Source organism: Aptenodytes forsteri, unplaced genomic scaffold, assembly GCF_000699145.1.
Source record: "Aptenodytes forsteri isolate BGI_AS27 unplaced genomic scaffold, ASM69914v1 Scaffold70, whole genome shotgun sequence".
Lineage (NCBI taxonomy): Eukaryota > Metazoa > Chordata > Aves > Sphenisciformes > Spheniscidae > Aptenodytes > Aptenodytes forsteri.
In genome coordinates this window covers 831422-852155 of record NW_008795690.1, presented here as the reverse complement: position 1 = coordinate 852155, position 20734 = coordinate 831422, and the positions used below count along the sequence as shown (strand labels likewise).

The window sequence follows — 20734 nt, the reverse complement described above, 5'->3', positions numbered from 1 at the left end:
GGCTTTTGCTTTCCCTATTAAACTGTCTTTACCTCAACCTACGAGTTTTCTCACTTTTACCCTTCTGATTCTCTCCCCCATCCCACCAGGGGGGAGTGAGCGAGCGGCTGTGTGGGGCTTAAATTGCCAGCTGGGGTTAAACCACGACACTCAGAAAGTCACGTCTGCCAAATCTCACTGACTTTTGCCCCAATTTTTATATACTTTATACCGTAAGAAAGTTGGAGAACTGAAAGATTGAAAAAGCACCCCAGTGTATGGAACAAAAATGAACCTCGAGAGATTAAAAGAAGGGGGGAGAGTGTGTTATTAGAATATATGAGAGAGAGCACGCGAGAGCGAGCAAGCAACTCTCTTATTTGTCCAGGCTTTACGCAGCCTGTAGGACAGAAATGGGGTGCAGACACTTAACACTTGTTCCTGCTCAAAGAGGAAGGCAGGAGTTTGAGAGGGAAGGAGGAATAAGACATCATCAGACTGCTGTTTCACAGGCTGGAGTGTGTTTTGACTGTTTTGCACATCCCTGTTCCTAGACCTGGCAAGATGAAGACGAGAGGCAACCCAGCTACAGGAAAGGAGACTTCTTCCATTTTAATTGGATAGCAAAACAGAGGATTGAGAGGTAAGATTTCAGAGAGAGACGTGACTTCAAAATCCTTGCTAAAAACTTTTTAAAATCAATTTGCTTGTAAGACAAAACAAGCATTGGGGGTGCCCTTGGCTGGCCTCGGTCCAAAGCTATGGAAGGCTGCATGTTAACATAGGACTTTTCTTCACCGAGCCAGCCCTCTGCAAACACACCATCCAGGTAGACATTACACCTTAGAGCACCGCACGCAGAACAAAGCGATTCATTTTTGCTACCTACATGCTCGAAGGACTAGACTGCAGGCTATGATCTAGTATTAAAAAGCTTGGTATCATCTATTTTCTCAGCAAGAAACAAAACAGGACAAATCCCGTAAACAATGCAGAGAATGTTTAAATATTGTAGAGTTTTAAGTGTAACTTGGACGAGGTTGAGCTCAGGTCTATGGAGAAAGGCTCCTAAAGGCTGCTTCCATGTGCGCTGAGCACTGGTTTGTATGCGCCGGTGCATGCACAAGACTAAACGGCATGTTGGACATGAACAGATTTAAATGCCATTTACTGAGTTTGGCTCTATGTGCATTACTTTTTCTGAAGGTAAGATACAGACAGAGGGAAACCAGTAAGTGTCTCCGAATCAAATCAGAGCTACTTTCCTGTAAATCTCCAAAGAGCATATGCCAAAAAGTAAATGAGTATCAGCTGTGATTCTCCTACAATAGGGAGACACACACACAATATTAAATAGAGGATTTGTGCTAGGATTTAATATACTCTGTCTTCCAGTATTCCAAGCACATCTGATTTTGTTGGAAGGTTTTCCAAATAGAAACATGACACTTTCACTTATTGCATTTCATTTAAATTTTGCAGAATACTAACGAATACATTCTTAATTACGAAGACTCAATGTTCAACATATACAAGTATCACAGAATTTTCTCTAAGGTAAGCTCATGTATCTCACTAGAACCTGTTGTGAGGAAAAAAAACAGCGTCAGTCTTAAGAAAACTGTATAGCTATATGTAATTACAAATGGGTGTTAAATTAACTGTATTTTTTTGGCTGCCACTACCTACTCAGTGTTGACATACGTTGTTTTATATGCACAGTTCTTGACACAAAACATTTAATGAAAATATTTTCCAAAGATACAAAGCATTTGTAAGTATTGCAGTTGTGCTACCAAATACATTCAGCAGGGCACAGGGAGACAAAAGTGATGTATCTTGGCAAACAGCAGCAGGCAGACTTACCGCGTCACTCTCTGAGATTCTTTGGAAATGATTCTGCTCTTCCAACCGCTACCCCTTCTAACCCATCTCCCTTAAGTCTGTGCATTTACTTCACCGTACTTCCAACTTCTGATGTAGTATTGTTTTGCCAAAAAATCCTGGGAAAGGGCAGTTGCCTATGTGCTGGCCAGAGTCCATCAGAGCCAATGATAATTAGCTGCTGATTTCATCAGCCTTTGGTCTCAGAAATGCATCATTTTCCAGAAAGTGTTTGAAAACACTTTCTATTAATTATATAGTAAAATGATGTAATTTAGTAAAATGATGTAATTTAATAATATTATTTAGACTGTAGACTCTTTGACAGAAATCTTTTTTCACAACATGAACCTGCGAAGATACTCTTTGATTCTGTCTGAATTTTGACTGAATTCAGAACACATTCAAATAACAATAATTACCATTCAGCTTTTACTACAAGCACACGTTTCCTACCAGTATGCCACTTTGGATAAAACAGAGGCAAGTGCTAAGCCATGTGGGCATCCAGGGCTTTGACTGGCTGCTTGCAGTGCTGAGCCCGTCAGTGGCTTGCAGTGACCCTTTATTGTTTCAGTTATTCTGATTTCTTGCATGCGTCTAACTTATGGTATGGACAGTGTGGCTGAGACATGAACACGCTTCCCTATGCACTTACCTTAGCTAAACTGCAGCTGCTCCCTTCTCCACCCAGCACAGCAATGAATTCATCACTATTCCCACTGCCAGCAAATGGATCTGCCTCCAACTCACCTCCAGCCTTCTATTTTTGGGGCAGCCCACTCTAAACCTTGCCAAACGTGAAATTGCTAAGGACTGTGCAAAATTAACCACAGGCATTGGACTGTTAAAAGTTCAACCAAATAAAACCCTTGGGAGACTTGAACCAAAAATCACCAAAAATAGCTGGGTTTAGAATGGTTTCAGACAAAAGCGTCTATTGGTGCACGGTGCACCAGGGAATGCTGCCCCAAGGAGGGAGGTGTCAGTGTCAAATGCAGGTTGTTGAAACGACTCCATCCACCTTTACATATCCTGGTAACTGCAGGTCTCCCGAAAATGCTGTCAGCTGGCAGCCTGGGAGATGGAGGGCGCCCAGCTTGCTGTGTACTAACACCACAGGTAAGCAAAGGCTCTAGGTTCTTGCCCTCCCTTGCTGTTACGCCTCCCTCCCCATTACGCCTCCCTCCCCAACCTGTCTGGCCAGCCTGTCCCACGGGCCAGCTCTTCTGTGGGTATTTGCCCACAGGGAAGTTTATCAAGACTACTAAGGCATTCCCCACGGCCCAGTTAGCACCTCTGCAGGGGATGGTAACTTTGGAAATATTGCCCTATAGGTTGATTTCGCTTTCCATAATACAAGTATTTGCAGTGTATTTTAAAGGCGTACATGCAAAAACCAAGAGCTCTGTTTTGCCCTTGTTAATTAAGGCAGAAGTTAACAGCATCATCAACACCGTTCCTTCTCCGCAGCCCAAGGACAGCTACAACACCAAAGCTTTGGCCGCAGTGGCGGTGATCCCTTGTGAAATGACATTTCTTGCCCATACGGCTGCTGCCTAAACACAAGCCATGTATTTATTTCTGCTGCCATCCACCTATCTGTCCAGTTATCTTCTTTTGTTTCATATGTTTAATTTTAAACCTAATGTCAAAACTCTGAGTATAAAATGAAATACATTTTGTTTAAAATACTCTGGGCAATTTTTATAGAACATCCTTTCGAAAAAAAAAAGTGCAGAGATCAATTTTTTTAAGTCCATCCCGCAGGCACCATCATTTAATTATGAGTGAGACATAAATTATGCATTTACACATTGTTGCATTTTCTATAAAATGGTGTGGAGATTTTTTTTTTGTAGTTTTTGGAACTCTCTCTTTCTTCCCGGGGGCACTTTGGAGGAAAAAAAAAACCTGCTGCAGGCTATACATTGATGAAAAAATTAGCATTTATCAGTATAACACCATTATGAGACCAGCATGGCACTAACATACACAAAATCTAAATCTATTTTTCTGCTTAGACTTAGGAAAACCTGAAAGACTGTGATCTCACCAGGCAGAAAACGTCTCCTTGCAGTATAAGCACTGAAGGTAATTGGGCAGAAGCAAATAATTTGCATATACTTGAACAAGAAATAATAAAAAAACACCCCAGCAAATAGATGAGCCAGCACCAAAAGGCCATTACCTGCACTGAATTCAACCGGCAGTATCCGTTCAAAGGAAACCTAATAACGTGGGTAGGGTCCTGGTTCCAGCCTGCGTTTACGGAGTTGCACATGACGTCCCCGGTCTCCGGGAAGATCTCTTCTATTAAAGCTTTCTCCCCGCTCAATGCAATCCTTTCCCCCAGATCTGGAGTCACTCTTACGACCAAGCAGTCACAAGGCTGGAAATGTTTCCTTTGTTCTTTCTCTTGTTTCCATCGCTCAAGTTCCTTAATCATTGGCTGCAGCTGGTAATACTTTGCTTCTTCATATAAAAGATTAAAGTCCTGGGAAAAAAGAAGAAGAGAGAGGGAGAGAGAGAAACTAGAAATGCTTATAGTTCTCTTCTAAAAATGAGTATTGTTCCTGTTTGACCTACTTAGGCTTATGCATTGTCAGCAAGAGTGCAAAGGCAACAGGTATCCACATACTTTGTCTTCGTCTGACACCTACACAGAAAACCACACTGTTAGTGTTGAATCTATTTGAGCTGACCATGAAGTTCCCATTGCACTGAATTATTCTTTCATTTATTATCGCACAAGCTCAATGCCAGAAGGATTTACTTTTGGATTAGGAAATCAAAATAACTGGCTGCAATAAGCAAAGTCTGCTGATGTAAGAGGAGATGTCCTGAGCCCTAATCTTCACTCTTGGCCTCAGATACTCACTTCTGATCTTACAACAGAAGATCTTGGGCTTCGCTGTCACCTCTCGCACACATGCTACGAGATGGAGATGTCAGTTCAACTTCACTTCTCACCTGTCTTTGCCGAGTCTGAAATTCAGCTGCAGCAGCTCAGCTGCTCCCTGTGTTTCATGATTATTTATGTATTTAAGGTGTACTTTGCAGCCTGGTAAATTATATGGAGGTAGTGACCATCCCACTGGCTGGGAGCTCAGCTGTGCACTCCAACAACTTAAAAGAAACAGTTCTTCCCAGCCATTTGTCCATCACCTCACTTGGGCTTTGGGCAATTCAAATTCTGAATTTGATCCAATTCCCAGTTCATTGATTGAGAAGTCTTCTGCACATCCTCATTAATAACTTTACATCAGATTTCCAACAGATCTTCCCACCTCAGCTTAAATGCATGACAGTACGTTGAGGCACAGGGTGTCAGCAGCCCCCCAGACCGAAGGAGGCAGCACTGCCCACGAGACCAAGCCAGAGAAGAAAAGGAGGGGGAAGCACCCAGGGACAGTTTGCTTACACGAGCCCCACTGCCTCCTTCAGCCTCCTGAAGGGAAGAGGAGCAACAAGAGCACAGCACCAGGTCCTCTCTCCAAAGACCTGCCGTTTGCTTTCCTGGCTCTTATGCCTGTTTACAGATGGAAATGCTGCATCACAGGTACGCTATGTGACTTTTGTGGAGTATGCTGTAGGTCAACACCTGGACATAAAGGCCAGTTCTCCACCGCTGCAATGAAATGAAATGAAAAATCACAAGAGTGAAATGACTGGAATGATTTAGGCTGGAAAGAAGGGCATGACAAGAAGTAATCAAGAAATGGGCACCAAAATTACATGAAAAATAATGGCAGCGCTGCTGCTCCAGGACTCGGGGAAGAGGGGGAATCAAAGGCCAATGAACGTGCAGCACAAAAAGGTGCAACTCTTCATAGCGGCTTCGAATTAACCTGTAAAATCTGCTCCTGCAGGGTATTATTGAACCAAAGCAGTTAGCTGTGTTCAAATTTGGCACCACAGACCCACCGCCGGTAGTGGAGGGGTGCTCCTTCACCCCAGGGCTGCCTACGGCCTGGAGATGTATGAATATTCACAGTGACACCGGCAAGGTTATCACCTTACAAAAGGGACATCCGATCCTTTACATCTCTTTGATGTCTATTAAGGCTGGGACAATATGCGCATCACTAAGGGAGGAAAAAAGGCCCATAGAAAGAGAAAGAGTGATAACAGCAAGTGGGAAGAAATGAGGGCAACGCACACACTCACGGGAAGGAGACGGAAGATGAAAAACAACAGGAAGATTAAAGAAGCAGCCTCGTCCCCTGATGGAAGGTATTTTCCCCCCCTCCCCAAAATCAGCACTCTGCTGAACCATTACTGCTTTTCTCTATCCACCAGTGAAGGTCCCTGGTTATTGAGCATGGGATTAGTGGCCTAAATTAAAAAACAAGCCCTGCCCCAAACTTTCTGAAATCTTCTTCATGCGGGACACTGGAGCCATACAGTCCACCGCTTAACTGCAGTTATTACAGAGGTGTGTGCAGGGGGCTATCAAACGTTCACTAGTCATCTGCTGGTCCCACGTGTCTCTTTTCTGAGCAAGGAAAACATGCAATGCTAAGGAAAAACATGATGGAATGCTGTAGAGTGAACGTGAGCATCCAGTGCTTACTGAAGGCAACGGAAAGTCTCCTGCTGTTTTCAATAGGTCCTGAAAAAAACAGTTTTACAATATCTGTGTTCATGGTCACTATAAAATAACATATTATTTGTAAGGTAAATCAATTGAATATGTGCTAAGAAAACTCAATAGTAAAACACAGAAAAGGCGGTACAACCATATAAAAACCAGTCCTTCATTTCTGAAAGTAAAGAGAGGTACAGTGCTCCTGAGGCTGGATGCAAAGCCCATTACATTCATGAGAGTCTTCTCGACTGACTTCACTGGGCTTTGGACTAGGCTAACGGTATCCTGAATCACGGGAGTTCAATGGTCCAGCACCCCCAGGCCAAAACAGTAATGCCATAAAGCACACAAAAGCAGGATCACACCACCTCTACCTCCCCCACAGCCAGCTATTAGCCCACCGCATCAAATGCAGCTCTTTAGTGACTCCTGCTAGCCATCATTTGTCCTAAATAAACTAGATAAATTTTATATTCTGATATCATTTTGTGATAAGACAACCAGTTTTCAGACAAAACAGCTCTTCTACTACTGTTCCAAGAATGATACAGCCATACTTCAGACAGCCGTGTGGAAACCAGAGCTGTGCTGGAGCATCATGTGCTCAGTGGGATGCACCCAGTCATAAACTGCCTGGGTTAAGCCAAGGTGCTTGGGTTAGTTTTAAAAATAAGACTGTCATCTCCATGTCCATTCCACACTTGGGTTGAGCACAAATATGCTGGAAAGGGTTTTGCACCTGGAGGATGGGGTTTGTAACAGAATCTGGGAATCTGGGAATCTGAGGCATGCTGATGCAAAGAAGCAACACGCACGTGCAGTGTTAGGGAGTCTGGGCACCTGCCTATCATCAGACAGTGGCAATAAAGGGAATCTGTTATGCTGTAACAAGTAGAGGGGATAGAAAAGCGTCTTCTGCTAGGAATGGCAGGAGAAAATTCATGGCTGTCCACCAGTGACAGCACTGGGAAGGGACACCTTCCGTGACCCCCGACTCTGCATACTGCACACTGCCCCAGACCAGCCACCACCAGCACAGCCTGCCCCACCGCCCTGACCTGCTCTGGCTCCTGTAACAGGAAATCTGGCGTTTCTGCACCAAGTGACTTGGGCACCACTATGAAATTTGACAACGGGAGGGAAGAGGATTTTGCAAAACCAGGAACAAAGAATGAATAGTTCACAGCGTGGGGGTCCAGTTCTCTAAAGCCTGTGCTTGGGCAGGGAAATGGACTCAACACACCGCTAAGTACATGATTTTCTTGTGCGGGTTTTATACACCATTCAGAGTACTGTGTGGCTGCAACCAGACTGGAGGCGATGCCCAGCTCTGGATCGTCTACACAGGATGCTCAGGATGCCCAGGTAATACCGACATAGGTATTTCCACCCTTGCACCGTAGGTATAAAATCCTACCCTGATGATTTGCAAAAATTTAACATGAAATATGAAGTAGAAGAATTCAACCCACAAGGGACCTCGCCAGGGAGGTGCCACAGGAGCTGCAAGAAAACATTTCTATGCTGCTCATTTTGGTAAGTTACCAAAGGCAGATGCAGACACACATCTTCCTAGACCTATCCAGAAGAGGCACATTTCGCTGAAACAAGTACAGGAGTAGCTACAGGGTGTTAAGTGCCCAGCACAGTGGCAAAGTGCACACAGTTTCATTGAAACTCAGCCTCAGAGCAGCCTGGTAGTTTCTGTCCCAGGCATGTGCTGATAAATGCATACAGATACTGCACCCTCTCTCTCACGGCTCCAGCCCTGGCATCAGTGCAGAGTTGCTGAGCAGCAGGCAGCATCCCGCAGCAGATTTTCTACAGTATCCAGGAGTTCCTTGTCCTGCAGGACTAATGATGCATCTCCCATTTCTTCTAAGGATTATTTCCCTACCTTCCCAACTTCTTAACAGCAGTGTACCTTGTGGCAGCACAGCCCAGAGTCAAGTACTGTTGTGTTCAGCGAAGGAAAATTGCTTTACTCCGAAGGTGATTCCCACCAGCCAAGGTCTCTGCTCACAAGCAGGGTGCTCCTTGCTAGACTGAAAGGAGAGATGGACAGTCCAGCCTCTGATTTTGCTGTGAAGTACCACAAAAAGCCTTCATGAGCTACCAGGAGCCTTCAACTTCTTGTGGCTGTTGTAGGAACAGGTGGGGAAGTTCTGGAAAAGGGAGCAGATAGCCAGGTGGGATGCACACAGCCTTTCTCCATCCACAGCTTCTGGACAACATTTAGATCTCATGGGAAAGGTAAACAGATCTTTCAAAGATGCAGCTTTTTGCCTTTCACAAAATAATTTTCTGCTCATGATTTGGTAGAAAAGCTTTTTTTCTGGTGGATTTCACGTTGGCTGAATTCTGCAGTCACCTCTGACAAGGGTGACATCTTCCTGGGGAGGAGACAGGAGGCATGACTGCAAGGCCAGTTCTGCTGCTGTTTTGACATCAGTGCCAGTGGGTCAGTAAAGATCTGCTAACTACAGGCAGAGACAGCCAACAGAAACTGTAAAACCATGTCTCCCGTGAACCTGATGCTGATCTCTCAATACTAAAGAGGTCCTTTATTTTTGTACCTAATGTTGACTCCTGAACAGGCTGAAATGGCTCTTTCTGTCCATTTTTCACTTGTTATTCTTTGTTACATGAAACAACAAACTGTCGTCATGACTCAACGTTTCTTTTATATTTTAGTGCTGTGAAGATCTGACTCCTGGCTACGAGAGAAAGTTGCTCACTTCTACAATGACAACTGCACCATTTGCTAAGGTCAGTTTGAGAGCACTTAAAATTAGATGCAAGCACACTAATTTTAAAACGATATTAATAAATTAGCCTGCCAGCCTTGTGGTTCTGGTGCTACAGGTGACCTCTATAATCTGTATGAAATTCAGATGTCCTGTGCATTTGTGCTCCTCCCCTCCTTAAGATGGAGTAATAACATACACGTTGCCTACGTCTATTTTTGTTTGATGATCTCTAAGCAGGGGGTGAGTCTCAAATAAGTAGGTATGATGGGTCCTGGTTTTGCATGAAGTTATGTGTTGGCAGTGAAGGGGACAGATGCTCCTCATAAATGTCCTGGGGAAACACCTCTGATGGTGGGGGTGATCAAGGCAGAGAATATTTGGGCTGCAAGGCAGGGGCAGCTCCTGCGCCAGCCACCCGCTAACCCAGCAGCGTGGCAGACCGGGGGTTGCTGGCTCCACACTCTGCTGGAGGACTTTTGTTGCTCAAGGTGTCGTGGTCCCACGTGTGGGACTGAACTGGTGCAGTAAGGGGGAGCTGTAAGCAGCTCCGGGCTGCTTGCCATCGCCTCGCTCAGCACAGGCTGGCTGCAAAGGAGAACTGAGCCAAACAATTCACAGTAATTTCTCAGCATACTTCATGTGGCTTAAAATCCCCCAAACCCAGGAAAATTATATGTACTATTAGAGTGTTGCTTTCAGTGGGGAGACCTGTCAGATACTAAACGCTTTCAAGTTCTGGCTTATTAGTAGTTGGAAGTGTAATTAATATTCACTGTAAACACACCAGTCAGGCTTGATAATAAAGAATCACTAGCCCAGGAACACATACCCCACTTTCTCTGCATTTCAGTGTTAACTTAGTCTGAAAACAACACTTAAATAGCAAACACAATAATGCTGGTGCAGTACTAACATTCCAAACTTTCCAAAATAACCATCTGAGCAGCAATTCAAGTTGAAAAGCAACTTGGCTAAACCTTGAGGCTAATAAACTGCTTGATTAAATTAAGGGGTAAAAACTAATAAATATTCAAAACACTTGATAATTCTTTGTTTGACATAAAGAACATTTAATGCAAGTCTCACTGGAAAACCTGTCAGGTTTTATACCTTAAATAGAGTTTTGCATTTAGAAACACTGAGCGATTCCATTTGCTGCCTTTGATTATTGTCTTCTGTCACTTTAATCACGCTGGTAAAATTACACAATTTCTGTGAAGTCAAATCCGTTTACAATGCAGTTTTAATATAGCTTTGCAGCGCATTCTTCTATGCATTTTTATTTAGTTACTCCCTACCTAGCAATACTTTGCTTTGTTCTTGAGCCCTCATTAGCCTGGGGTTTGCTCTAAAGCTCTCCCAGGGAGGAACTAACTAAAATACAGTTAACCCTATGCAAAGAGATGGTCTGGAACAACGGACTGAGCCTGGGCACAGCGCCGGCTCTCCTGAGTCTCTCCCAGCCCTGCCAGCGGCTCGCTGCGCAGACAAGTCCTTGGCATCCACCAGCACTCTCACCTCCAGGCTCTTACTGAATCCTGCTGGTTTTGTTTCACAGCACCTCTGAAATCTGGATGCCGGTCGAGGCCATGATCAGCTCGAACGAACTACATCTCTTCTACCCTCTCTTCTCATGCCTTCTTGTCCCACCAGATTGTCTAAAATGCTGCCACTAAAGCATCTCTCTGGCATTTCACCTGTACCGCTTCTCCATCCACCCCCTTTTACTTGATCCATCTTACAATCCACAGAACTGGTCTGGTCTTTAGCTTCACTCCTACCTGTGCGTTTTCTCTCACTTCTCTGTAAAAAGCTTTTTTCACATCCACCCCTTCGTGCTCTAGCTCTCGCCCTGCTTCACGGCACCCCAACCTGCAGGCCAGCCTCCCCGACCTGCCCACCGCTCCCCAGAAAGACCAGCTCAGGACAGCCCTTCTGGGCTGGAGCTCCAAAACCACCTGTGAAAAACTTCTCCCTGCCTTGGACTAGATGTGTGCTCCCATCACACAGTGCATCTGCTCAACATCAACTGTAAACGCTCCCATGTCAGGGTCAAATACGATTATACTCGTAACTTAGGCAAGAATGGCTGAGGAGCGGTTTGCAGCATGAGGATCAGCTGTACTCCAAAGCTAAAGCCACTACAGCAACCAGAAATCTGGACTGACTCAGTAATGACTGGCCAAATTATCTTGCCTACCTAGTCCAACATGCAAAGTGAAATCTTACTGCATGGCGCGGGAACCTTCCTCTCCAGCAACGCTCCATGTCCTCTAACTCTGAGCAGATCCCCATTGCCATCCCAATTTAGTCATCATTTCATCCTGGAGTTAGTGCTTTTGTTGAATCTTGTCATCTACAGTTTGGACACTTTTGTCTTCTAATTTTCATACATAAGGATGACAATGTTGCAAGTTTCGTAAGTGCAAAGCCAAATAAACAAGGCTAGGAGGACAATCAGGATTTGCAAAGTAACAACCAGCGCCATTATTTCATAGAAAACATGTATTGCTCCTTAAAAAGCCCTCAGTAAATTCCATCTCCCAAGAATATTTTGACATTCATAAATTGTGTAAAAGATTACTTCCTGAAATCACAGTATCTGCATCGGTTATATCTAACACAAATCCTCATGGGCTTGTTTAAGGGTGTTTCTTTTTTATACCAACAAGAAAAAGATTTATACAATTTAAGCCCTCTGAGTATCAAATTTAAAACATTTCTTTCAGATTCTAAGCATTAAACCCTGGTAAGTGCTAGTTGCTGATGTTGCTTCTTAATTGTTGTTGCACCCTGATAAATAAGCTAAAAATGTGAGAAAATACAATTAGTTTAGAAAAACTGATTTAGCCGTAAGCTTCATCGTTTAACTTTTTATGGTATCCATGACAACCATTGGTCCATTTATTAAATAATAGCATCCCTGGTGTAATACACAAGTACTAAAAATCCTAACAATAAACAGCAACATTTAGTCAAGTGTGTTTAGGTCAAGCACACAAACCAACCTGCACCAAAACAAAATGACAGAATGGGAGGAAAAAATGGATTGCAGCCTATAGCTTTCCTTACCTTAAAGTCATCTGGGAGCAGTAGCTTAGATGTCCTTAGGAAGCTTAATATGTATCTGAAAATTTCACCATCTCGATCAATGAAATAATGTTGTTTTAAACTGTCCAAGACAATAGGCTCTGTGCCATTAAACAGACGACTTATTCTGAAAAAAGAAAAGAAAAAGAAATGGGCAAAAGAGACAAAATCTCACTACACCCTCAGGGCTGAAGAACATCCAGCCAATTGAGTTGCATCAATTCAATGTGCATAAGGTGACACAGTATTTGGTGACAAACAAGTGCACAAAGATAGATGCCTTAGACATGTGTGTGCACCTGCACACTCACACACACAGAAGTGCGTGTGCACATGCAGACAGAGGCACACACACCAGCAGTGAGAGCCCTGCAGCTGCTCTAGGGCTAAGCTCGCGCTGCCCTGAATCAGGGCTGCGAATTAGGCCCATGACCCTGACAAGGAAAGAGTAATTTTGGTGAGAACATGCATCACCGGTTCCATTATACATCCCTGTCCACTATGTCCTGCTAACGGAGAACCGAATGGTTACTTGGAGATGGGTTCCTGGCCATGAGCTTTTCCTCCAGCTTGGCTGTCATTTTGATCAAACACCATCGAAGCCCTTCCATGCTAGAGGAGAGGCTGTCCATACACCGAGATGAGCTGTATGGACCTGTCAGTGCTGGGTAAGTGGCCATCCAATGCTGAATGTTTTGGCAAACCAGCAACCAATGGCCCATGCAGCATCTGCAGCACTGCCTGTGGGACCACAGTCCCACCACCAGTAGTCCTGGGGATCAGAGTCTGGCAGAAGAAAGCAACATGGCAAATCTTTCATGAGCAAAGAAAAGGAAGTGAGACCTATGAGACTGGGGGATCAGCTGGTTACAAGACCAAAATACCGCATCAGCTACATCACTCCAGCTTTTTCCATGTCCCGAGGAGCATGCTCTGCAGAAAGCAAACCGGGCATCTGCCTGGCTGCCGTTCCTCCCGCCTCTCCCCTCCAAACGCCTGGCTTCTCTCAGAACGCTTTGTCTTCCCATGAGAAATAACCCAGCTGAATATATGTTCTTGAAAGGAAAATCGCAGGAGACAGACAGCAACGACCTATTAAGTAATTGAGTCCATCTCTCTGACAGTGCAGCATTGTTCCCAACTGCAGTGTCTCGTGTTTCAAAGTCGAGTCTTAAATAACCCCACCAGTGAGGAGGACTCCATTTCCCAGAGAGACTATCCCGCAGCCTGCTAGATTTCACTGTCAAGCCGTCTCTTTGACTCGGCTATGCAATCCCCCTGTGTCCCTCGCTGTGACCAGGGCAGGGCTTTCCTCTGCCGTGGGGAACAAGCTCACCAAACCCTGCCAAAGGCAATGGCCAGCACTGCTGGCAAATGCTGCAGCCGCAGCCTCGCTGCCTCCCTCCTTCCAGCATCACCACCCCACCCCAAGATTTCTGGCCCAGCAGCAGCATGGGAGAGACCTCAGCCTGGCTGGGGAAGGTGCACGCCCACCCCGGGGATGGGAAGGGGCAGGTTTGCTTCCCTGCCACCGCCCACAGTGCTGGTGCTTCTGGCTGCACCCCGCTCCGCTTGCTTTGGGTTGTGGGTTCATGCAACACAGCGAGATTTGCTCTCCACAGCTGCACCTCGGTCTGATCTTCTAACTTGCTAATTTAGTTGCAAATTTAATTAACATGTCTTTTATTTCTAAATTAACTGTGGAGATATTAAATAAAACTGGACTTAGCAAGTCCCCACTGAATTCAGCTAAAAACCTTTCTGCCCTCTTAAGCAAGCTCCAGGTTTTACTGCCTGCTCTTGTGTCCGTGTCATCATTCAGCTAGTCTGAGTTACTTATGAGAATAAGAAAATGCTCCCCTAAACCCTAATTATAATACATTTACTGTTTTCCTTCAACCTCTAGCTTTTCAACGGTATAGAAAACACCATCCAGCTCACGCTGCAACGTTTAATTTATATAATCCCAAGGTTCGGTAAGCCTCCAGTAATGCACATTATTTTCTTTTTCATTGTTATTTTAGGGCTGTTTGCCTGAGACAGTTAAATATATTGCTTTGTACAGTGTTAAATTTTATTCCAGGAACTAGACAGTTAATTTATTTCCTTAGACATGCACATGAGCCAGTGTGCTGTGCTGGGTTAGACTGAAAGCAGAGGAAACACTGAGAGAGCAGCTTAAGGTTCCGTACGGTACATTTATTGAGTACATTTGCATGCCTATTGAAAGTTTTGAGATCTTACACCTAAACAAGCTGGGCTGTGGCTTAAACCTCCTCCCCTTTGCTGCCCTTTCTCTGTGAAGTCTGCTAAAGCAACACGCCGGCTGCTGTTCAGCTCTGCCGCATGTATGGGGGAAGGTTTGCCAACGACAGGGCACAGGGAAGACAGGGTACAAAATTTTAATGGGTCGCTCTTTAATGTAGTGAAGCATTTTTTTGGTAATGAAAACAAAACATGAATTTTGAGGCCTTTGTAGAGTGCCCTCAGCTGTATTTCGTCACCAGCGAAATTAGTGCTGGGGAAAGAAACTTGCAGAGTGTTGAAAGACTTAACTGCCACCCCAAAAACAGTGTGATGAATAGTTCAGGGATTTATTTGACGTTTTAGGGGGCTGCTATGTTCCAAGAACCAACTTCACTGCAGCATGTTGTAACACTGCGTGCGGAAAGCACTCCTGCTTCTCACTACTATAAACCGTACCTGTAGGAAGTCCATCAGAAAACGTAACGCTCTGAGAGCACAAAGTGAACTCAAATGGCAGCTTTGAAAGGAAAATTCGCCTGACAGGGTTACTCATCATGTGTGAAGCCATGGAAAAGAGCACAGTGACCAGGGGCAGCTCCACAAGCCCCACCGGGACCTAATGTGCTCAGCGAATGGGTCTTGGGTGGCCAGAACAAAACGCCACGCACAGAAGTGTGGAAGAAAAATGCGCACAGGCTGTCAGAGAGCCAGGAAGTCAGCAAGTGCAAGGCGATGGGAATGGTTTTGCACTGTGTAAACTTGTTGATGTTCAATCAGAAATTAGGTACCAGTCTGGCTGGCAGCCTTAGGAAGCTGCTCCCTCCAGCGTCCTGCCATGTGATGTGAGTTAAAGTCATGGGGAGTGGCTGCAGCTCTCAGATCAGGCAGTGGTCACCCTGAAAATGGTTGTTTTTATGAGCAGTCATGGTGCCCAGTACTGTACTGGTGGACAAGTTGGGTAATGGCATTTTCAGGATGCACTTCTGGCACGTGGGAATGGTGCTTCTAGTGATGTTTGTGAAGAGGTGGAAGGCACAGGAAAACAGAAATGAGGCAAAAAGAACTGCACTTGGATCCTACAGTGATGGGTGAGTCCGAGCAATGACCACTTCTTCAGCATTCCCACCTTTTGCAAGAGATGCTTCACTTACCCATTTAAAAACACTCTTAAAATTTCTGTACAAGATATAATTTCCAGACAGGGAGCAGACTGAACCAGGACCAATCCAAGTAGTTGCAAGCCTAAGGATGGCAAGCTTGCCTTTCCATTGCCTCCACCTCCCTGACCAGGTCCCGCTATGCTCATACCATCTTCCCAGTGCACGGCTCTTCCCAGCCGTCTGTTTCTCCTCCTCAGTTGCTCCTGCCCTCCTGGCAATGTGCTCTTCCCTACTGCCCGGCCACCACTCCAGTGCTGCCCACCTCAACCCTCGCAGGGCCCCTGCTCCCAGCCACTGCTGCATCATGTCCCCACGGAGCAGAGCCACAACAGGGCTGGCATCAGTCCTCCAGCTTAGCGGGTCTCGCTGGCACCTTGAGCCCCGGCTGGATGCTCTTCCCTGCTCTTCCCAACATCCAGAACACAACCTGTTGATCCTACTTCTACAATTTCTTTGTGCTTCTGTTGTTTCTGCTGAAGGCTTTTACATTTTCAATAATGTTTCGCCAAAACGCTAAGGGGCAAGTTTCTAGCTTTGTACCGATTTTACTACGATATTAAGATCTCCTTTTATTAGATTAAAAACAAACAATGCAGCCAGCCAACCCACAAGGACAAGAGCGCCAGTAAATTCTTTTCTTAGTTTCTTGGGCAGGGGAGGAAGCCGCGTGCTGTGTGCTACAGACAGACAGCTATCAGACAGCTGCTGCTATCCACACCCCCCCGTAACACTTGCAACCAATTTTCCACCATGCAAGGTCCCTGCAGCGCCTGTTTAGATGGGAGAACGGAGGGGGCCTGCAGGGCAGTGACTCCAGCCCCCAACCTCGTGGCACACCATCTCTTTCATAAACTTACCCAACTCCATCTTAGAAGCAGCCAGGGCTTTTTGCACCCCAGCTCCTTCTGGAGCACTGTTGGTCTTCCTGAGATCATCACTGAGCACAGCCACAACTCTGCACATTACACACCTGCTGTTGGGAGGTTTAACAGCACACTGGGACAGGAGAGTCTGGAGGGGTGTGCCTTCTGGTTTGGGGCCAGGTTAGCCATTTTCTTGACAGTTCTCTTTTTGAACAGGAAACTGAAGTTCATTCTTAATAAATCTGGTCCCAGAGGCTTTAAGAGCAGCACCAAGTATTGTGGGACCTGTGGGACAGCCAGCAGCTGGGGTTGCGGCAAGCACCAGCAGAGCCCTCCACTCCTGAGCCCCACTGCCCAGCCAGCGCAGCGACGCCGCTTAAGTAAAACTATCACAACATTGCACTAAAAGTATTAATTTAAGTAATTACGTGATTAATATTTAACTGTTCAGTGATATTTTTGTCATTCATAATTTAGTTGTTTACATTTATTAAAAATTTATTCTGTAGACAGTTTTTCTGCCCAATGTCAAATCAGCTGGGAGTGCACATTTCAGCAAACTGTCATTAAAATGTGTCTCTCTCCGAATTTTATGGAAGGAGAGGGGAAGAAGAGAGAAACACCTGACCGTGAGTCCTGCAAGCATGTGGGGCTGTGCTCCACTCGGTGCCCTCTGCTATACCTGCCACTCTTCCATTCACCCTCCTGGTCCACTCAGTGCAAACGCACAGCGAAGCCAACACGAGCTCTGCCGCTCTCCCTCCATTTTATATGGTGGCTGTCAGTTGTACTTGGCTGTTGGGCCTTGCTGGGGAGCTGGAGGAGGAGGCGGCAGCTGCTCTGGGAAATGCCACAGAGAGGAGGAAGAGGGTTGTTTAGAGCTGGGACACTGAGCATGACCTGAAACTGCCCCGCGGGACACGTTAGCAAAGCATCCCAGGTGTATTAGCAGAGTCCAGTCATTGCTGCTGAGCACAAATCAGCACTGCTTATCTCTTAAATATTTGCTCAAGGTGGGTAGGATAGATATTGTTATCTGCTTGGAAGAGAAAAAATGCTGTGAATTGGAGCAGAGGTGCTTGAGAGACTGGAGCACCTTACACTGTCTGGCACTGCTGCCCTCGTAGCTACGTCTGTTATAAGTAAGTCTGTTACTTGTCCCATCACAAGAAAGTAACTGCTGGAAGAGAGAAGCTGAAAGCCTCTAGAACAGCTGCACCCTACCCAATGCCAGCGTGCCAGGAGCTGGCTCTCTGCTGGCATATTACATCCCAGCTGCAGCAGCACAGTCTGGGGTGGGCAGTGGACAGTGCTGCTGGATCTTTACAGTAGTGTTTTTCATACTTCCATTATTTTTACTGTAAAACCGATTGAGTTTGCGCACAAATTCCCAGCAAAGCAAACTGTAATGGAGAAAGCACCTGCAGCTGCTTTCCCCAGGGAGGTATGTTAAAACACCCAACCCATCTAAAAAGCAGGCAGGGCTGGGAGAGGAGAACAGGGATAACCCAGCTGAGCAGCAAATGGGTGTCTTCTGCCTTCTGGCCTGATGGTAGTTATGAGGGAGAGACGTTAAAACGTTGTCTCGGCCAGGACACATGCTCACTCATGCCCTGTACAGCGAGGAACGTAGCTAAAGGTTGCATCTGGCTGCAGTAGGTTTTCTGATCTGCCTCAATTTAAAACGTCAGCTATAATTAGCGTGAAAGTCTATAAACAAAGCTCTGTTGTATGGTTATACCATACCTTCACACCCTGCTACCTGATCAGTGACTTTAAGCCCTTCTCCCATTATGGGAAAATAGCACTAAGGAGAGGCACTGTCTACAGTGTGGGTCTGTGCACACACAACCTGGCTGCGGTACGGTGCAGAAACTCTGTGCAGGCTTCGCCCTTACGGCTCTGCCACAGTTTCCATTTTAATCAAAGATAACATCTTGACCACCTCAGATTGCTTCAGGCGTACGCTTGGCTTGGAGGGTGTTTCAGCTGGGGAGAATTTTGTTTTAAGCATCTTTTAAATCTTTTATTCATACAGTGATGGGAAAAAGTGGTGGTGGGGGCAGAGTCTGAGTCTTAAATTGGGAGTACAAACTGATGCTCTGCAAATTATGAAATCCAAGCAGCCACGTGTGCTTTGGGACCTGTTTACGTGCCTGAAGACACAGAGAGGTGTCCCAAAGGGGGTTTCTGGCACAAGTAAGCCCAGATCAGGTACTGGCTTCCAGTCCCAAATGGAGTGCAAGCATCAAGCCTGCAGTGTTAGGCAGGTCACTGCTCCGCGCGTGCTTGAGCCACCCTGACCACTGACTCCTCCTCCCACCACTCCTACAAGACCAGGATCAGCACCCGTGTTTCAGCAGGGCAGCCTCAGACGCCAGTGTCTACAGGCACTGCCTGGCCCCATGCAGGCACTGCTCAGCCCTGGACCCTTCAATCCTGATGGCACAAGTGAGCGACCACAGATATTCAAGTACAAAACTGACCTGCGAAAACCAAATGGAGATACTAAAGCCTGTAACCCCAAAACCCCTCTCTCAATTTTTAACAAGAGCATCAAGTAGTACAGTCCGATTTCAGCAAAGGGATGGAGGAGGTAACTCACAAGGTAACCGGTTTATCCAACTCCAATTCCTATAACCTTCTGTTCCTGCCTTCCAACGCTGATCCTGAAATGCCATAGGAGTTTTTTGAGCCATATGCTCGCTTTGCAGTGCTTTTGAAGGATATTACACTCATTAACTATTAAGCACCTGAAGGAACTGCAGGATCTATTACCTAGATTTAATACTTCATATTTTGCTGTTCAGGCTAGAATATCTATTTTTGCAATAGATCAGAGCTAGTCTATATAGTATCAACATGTATTTTTAAAAGTCAATAATCCAGAAAGAACATTATCATCTACCATGCAGAATCATTCTTAGGAAGTTCTGGGAGGATTTTTTTCCTTCTTTTTATACCATCACTAAAAATCAAAATTAAATATGTAATGGATTTTGTAGTTAAAACAAAAGCATGGACAATTATGTTTTCAGTTCTCTGTTACTATCAATTAAAGTCCGCTGAAGCAACAGGTAATAAAATCCACTGAAGTGGAAATTACCTATTATTTTTGAAATACCACAAAGCATTCATGGCAAAGATAAAAGATCCTACAGCTCTTTCTCTTCCACCTGTTGCTAACAGCCTATCTCCACACTTAGGACACTCTGGCGGATGACTTTGATATATAATTTCATGGAAATATATATGTATTTTTAGATTTTGATACATGACACTTATTTTTTAATTTGTAGAGACAGTATTGCCTATACATAAATTAGCAGTTAAGACAAGAAACTGGAAACACTAACCCCAGGTAGAGAAGCCAGTGTCTTTTCCTGCATTAAAAAATTCTCTTGGTAGTCAAGAGCCACCCTGGTCCTGCATCCGTGCAGCCAAGCATCCCATCAGGTCTTGAGGGAGGAGGAAGAGGAGTGGTCAAAAAATTACAACGAGCAGACCAGCAACTAAGGGAACTGAGGCTCACATGAGCTTTCCTTTCCAGGCTTTTCATTCCCACCAGGTTTACAAGGGTATTAACCCTAAGCCCTTCACCTCATTGGGATACTGGGATTAGGCCCATCAGCACTGGTCACTCATCCCAGATTTATCAGCAGTGTGTTTGCTCCCCAGGGCGCTGCTTCTGCTACCCATCTCGTGGGGAGTCAACCGCTCAGGAGCAAAGCACTGCTTAGCTATGAGTAACGGTGGCAGAATCCAGCCCTCTGTCAGGTGAATGATTTTATTTTGCCTTATTAAAGTAGTGTTTGTATATTTTAGTGTGTATTTTAACAGCTATAAAAAGACTTCACTAAACAGTTTCTAATATGTTAATCGCTGTATTACAAATCCTTTCATTGCATTCAGGGTATAACCACATTTATAGGCAGGATAAGTAGACACATACAGACAGAACTGCATTCATTCGCTACACACATCAGTATCCCACCACATTTATTTAAGTCGTCAGTCACAAAATGCGTTTGCTGTGCTTTACAAGAAAAAAATGTAACTTTCAAATACAGGTACAATTTGCATTTTCCATTAAAAGTTCCCTACGTGCCACTGACATGGCTTGTTCATCCTTTGTAACAGGGACAGTGACAAACAGCCTCCCATTATTTT

General features: G+C 45.1%; 1 protein-coding gene across 1 annotated transcript in view; it reads right to left on the bottom strand.

Moving 5' to 3' along the window:
* The window catches only part of KCTD15 (potassium channel tetramerization domain containing 15), a 40953-nt gene that overhangs the window by 6108 nt on the left and 14111 nt on the right, over nucleotides 1-20734 (bottom strand). The window contains exons 2-3 of the mRNA XM_009282837.1: nucleotides 12277-12421; nucleotides 4055-4360 (exon numbers count right to left, since the gene is read on the bottom strand). Coding sequence (XP_009281112.1) covers nucleotides 4055-4360; nucleotides 12277-12421 — 451 coding nt within the window. The remainder of the gene's footprint in view (nucleotides 1-4054; nucleotides 4361-12276; nucleotides 12422-20734) is intronic.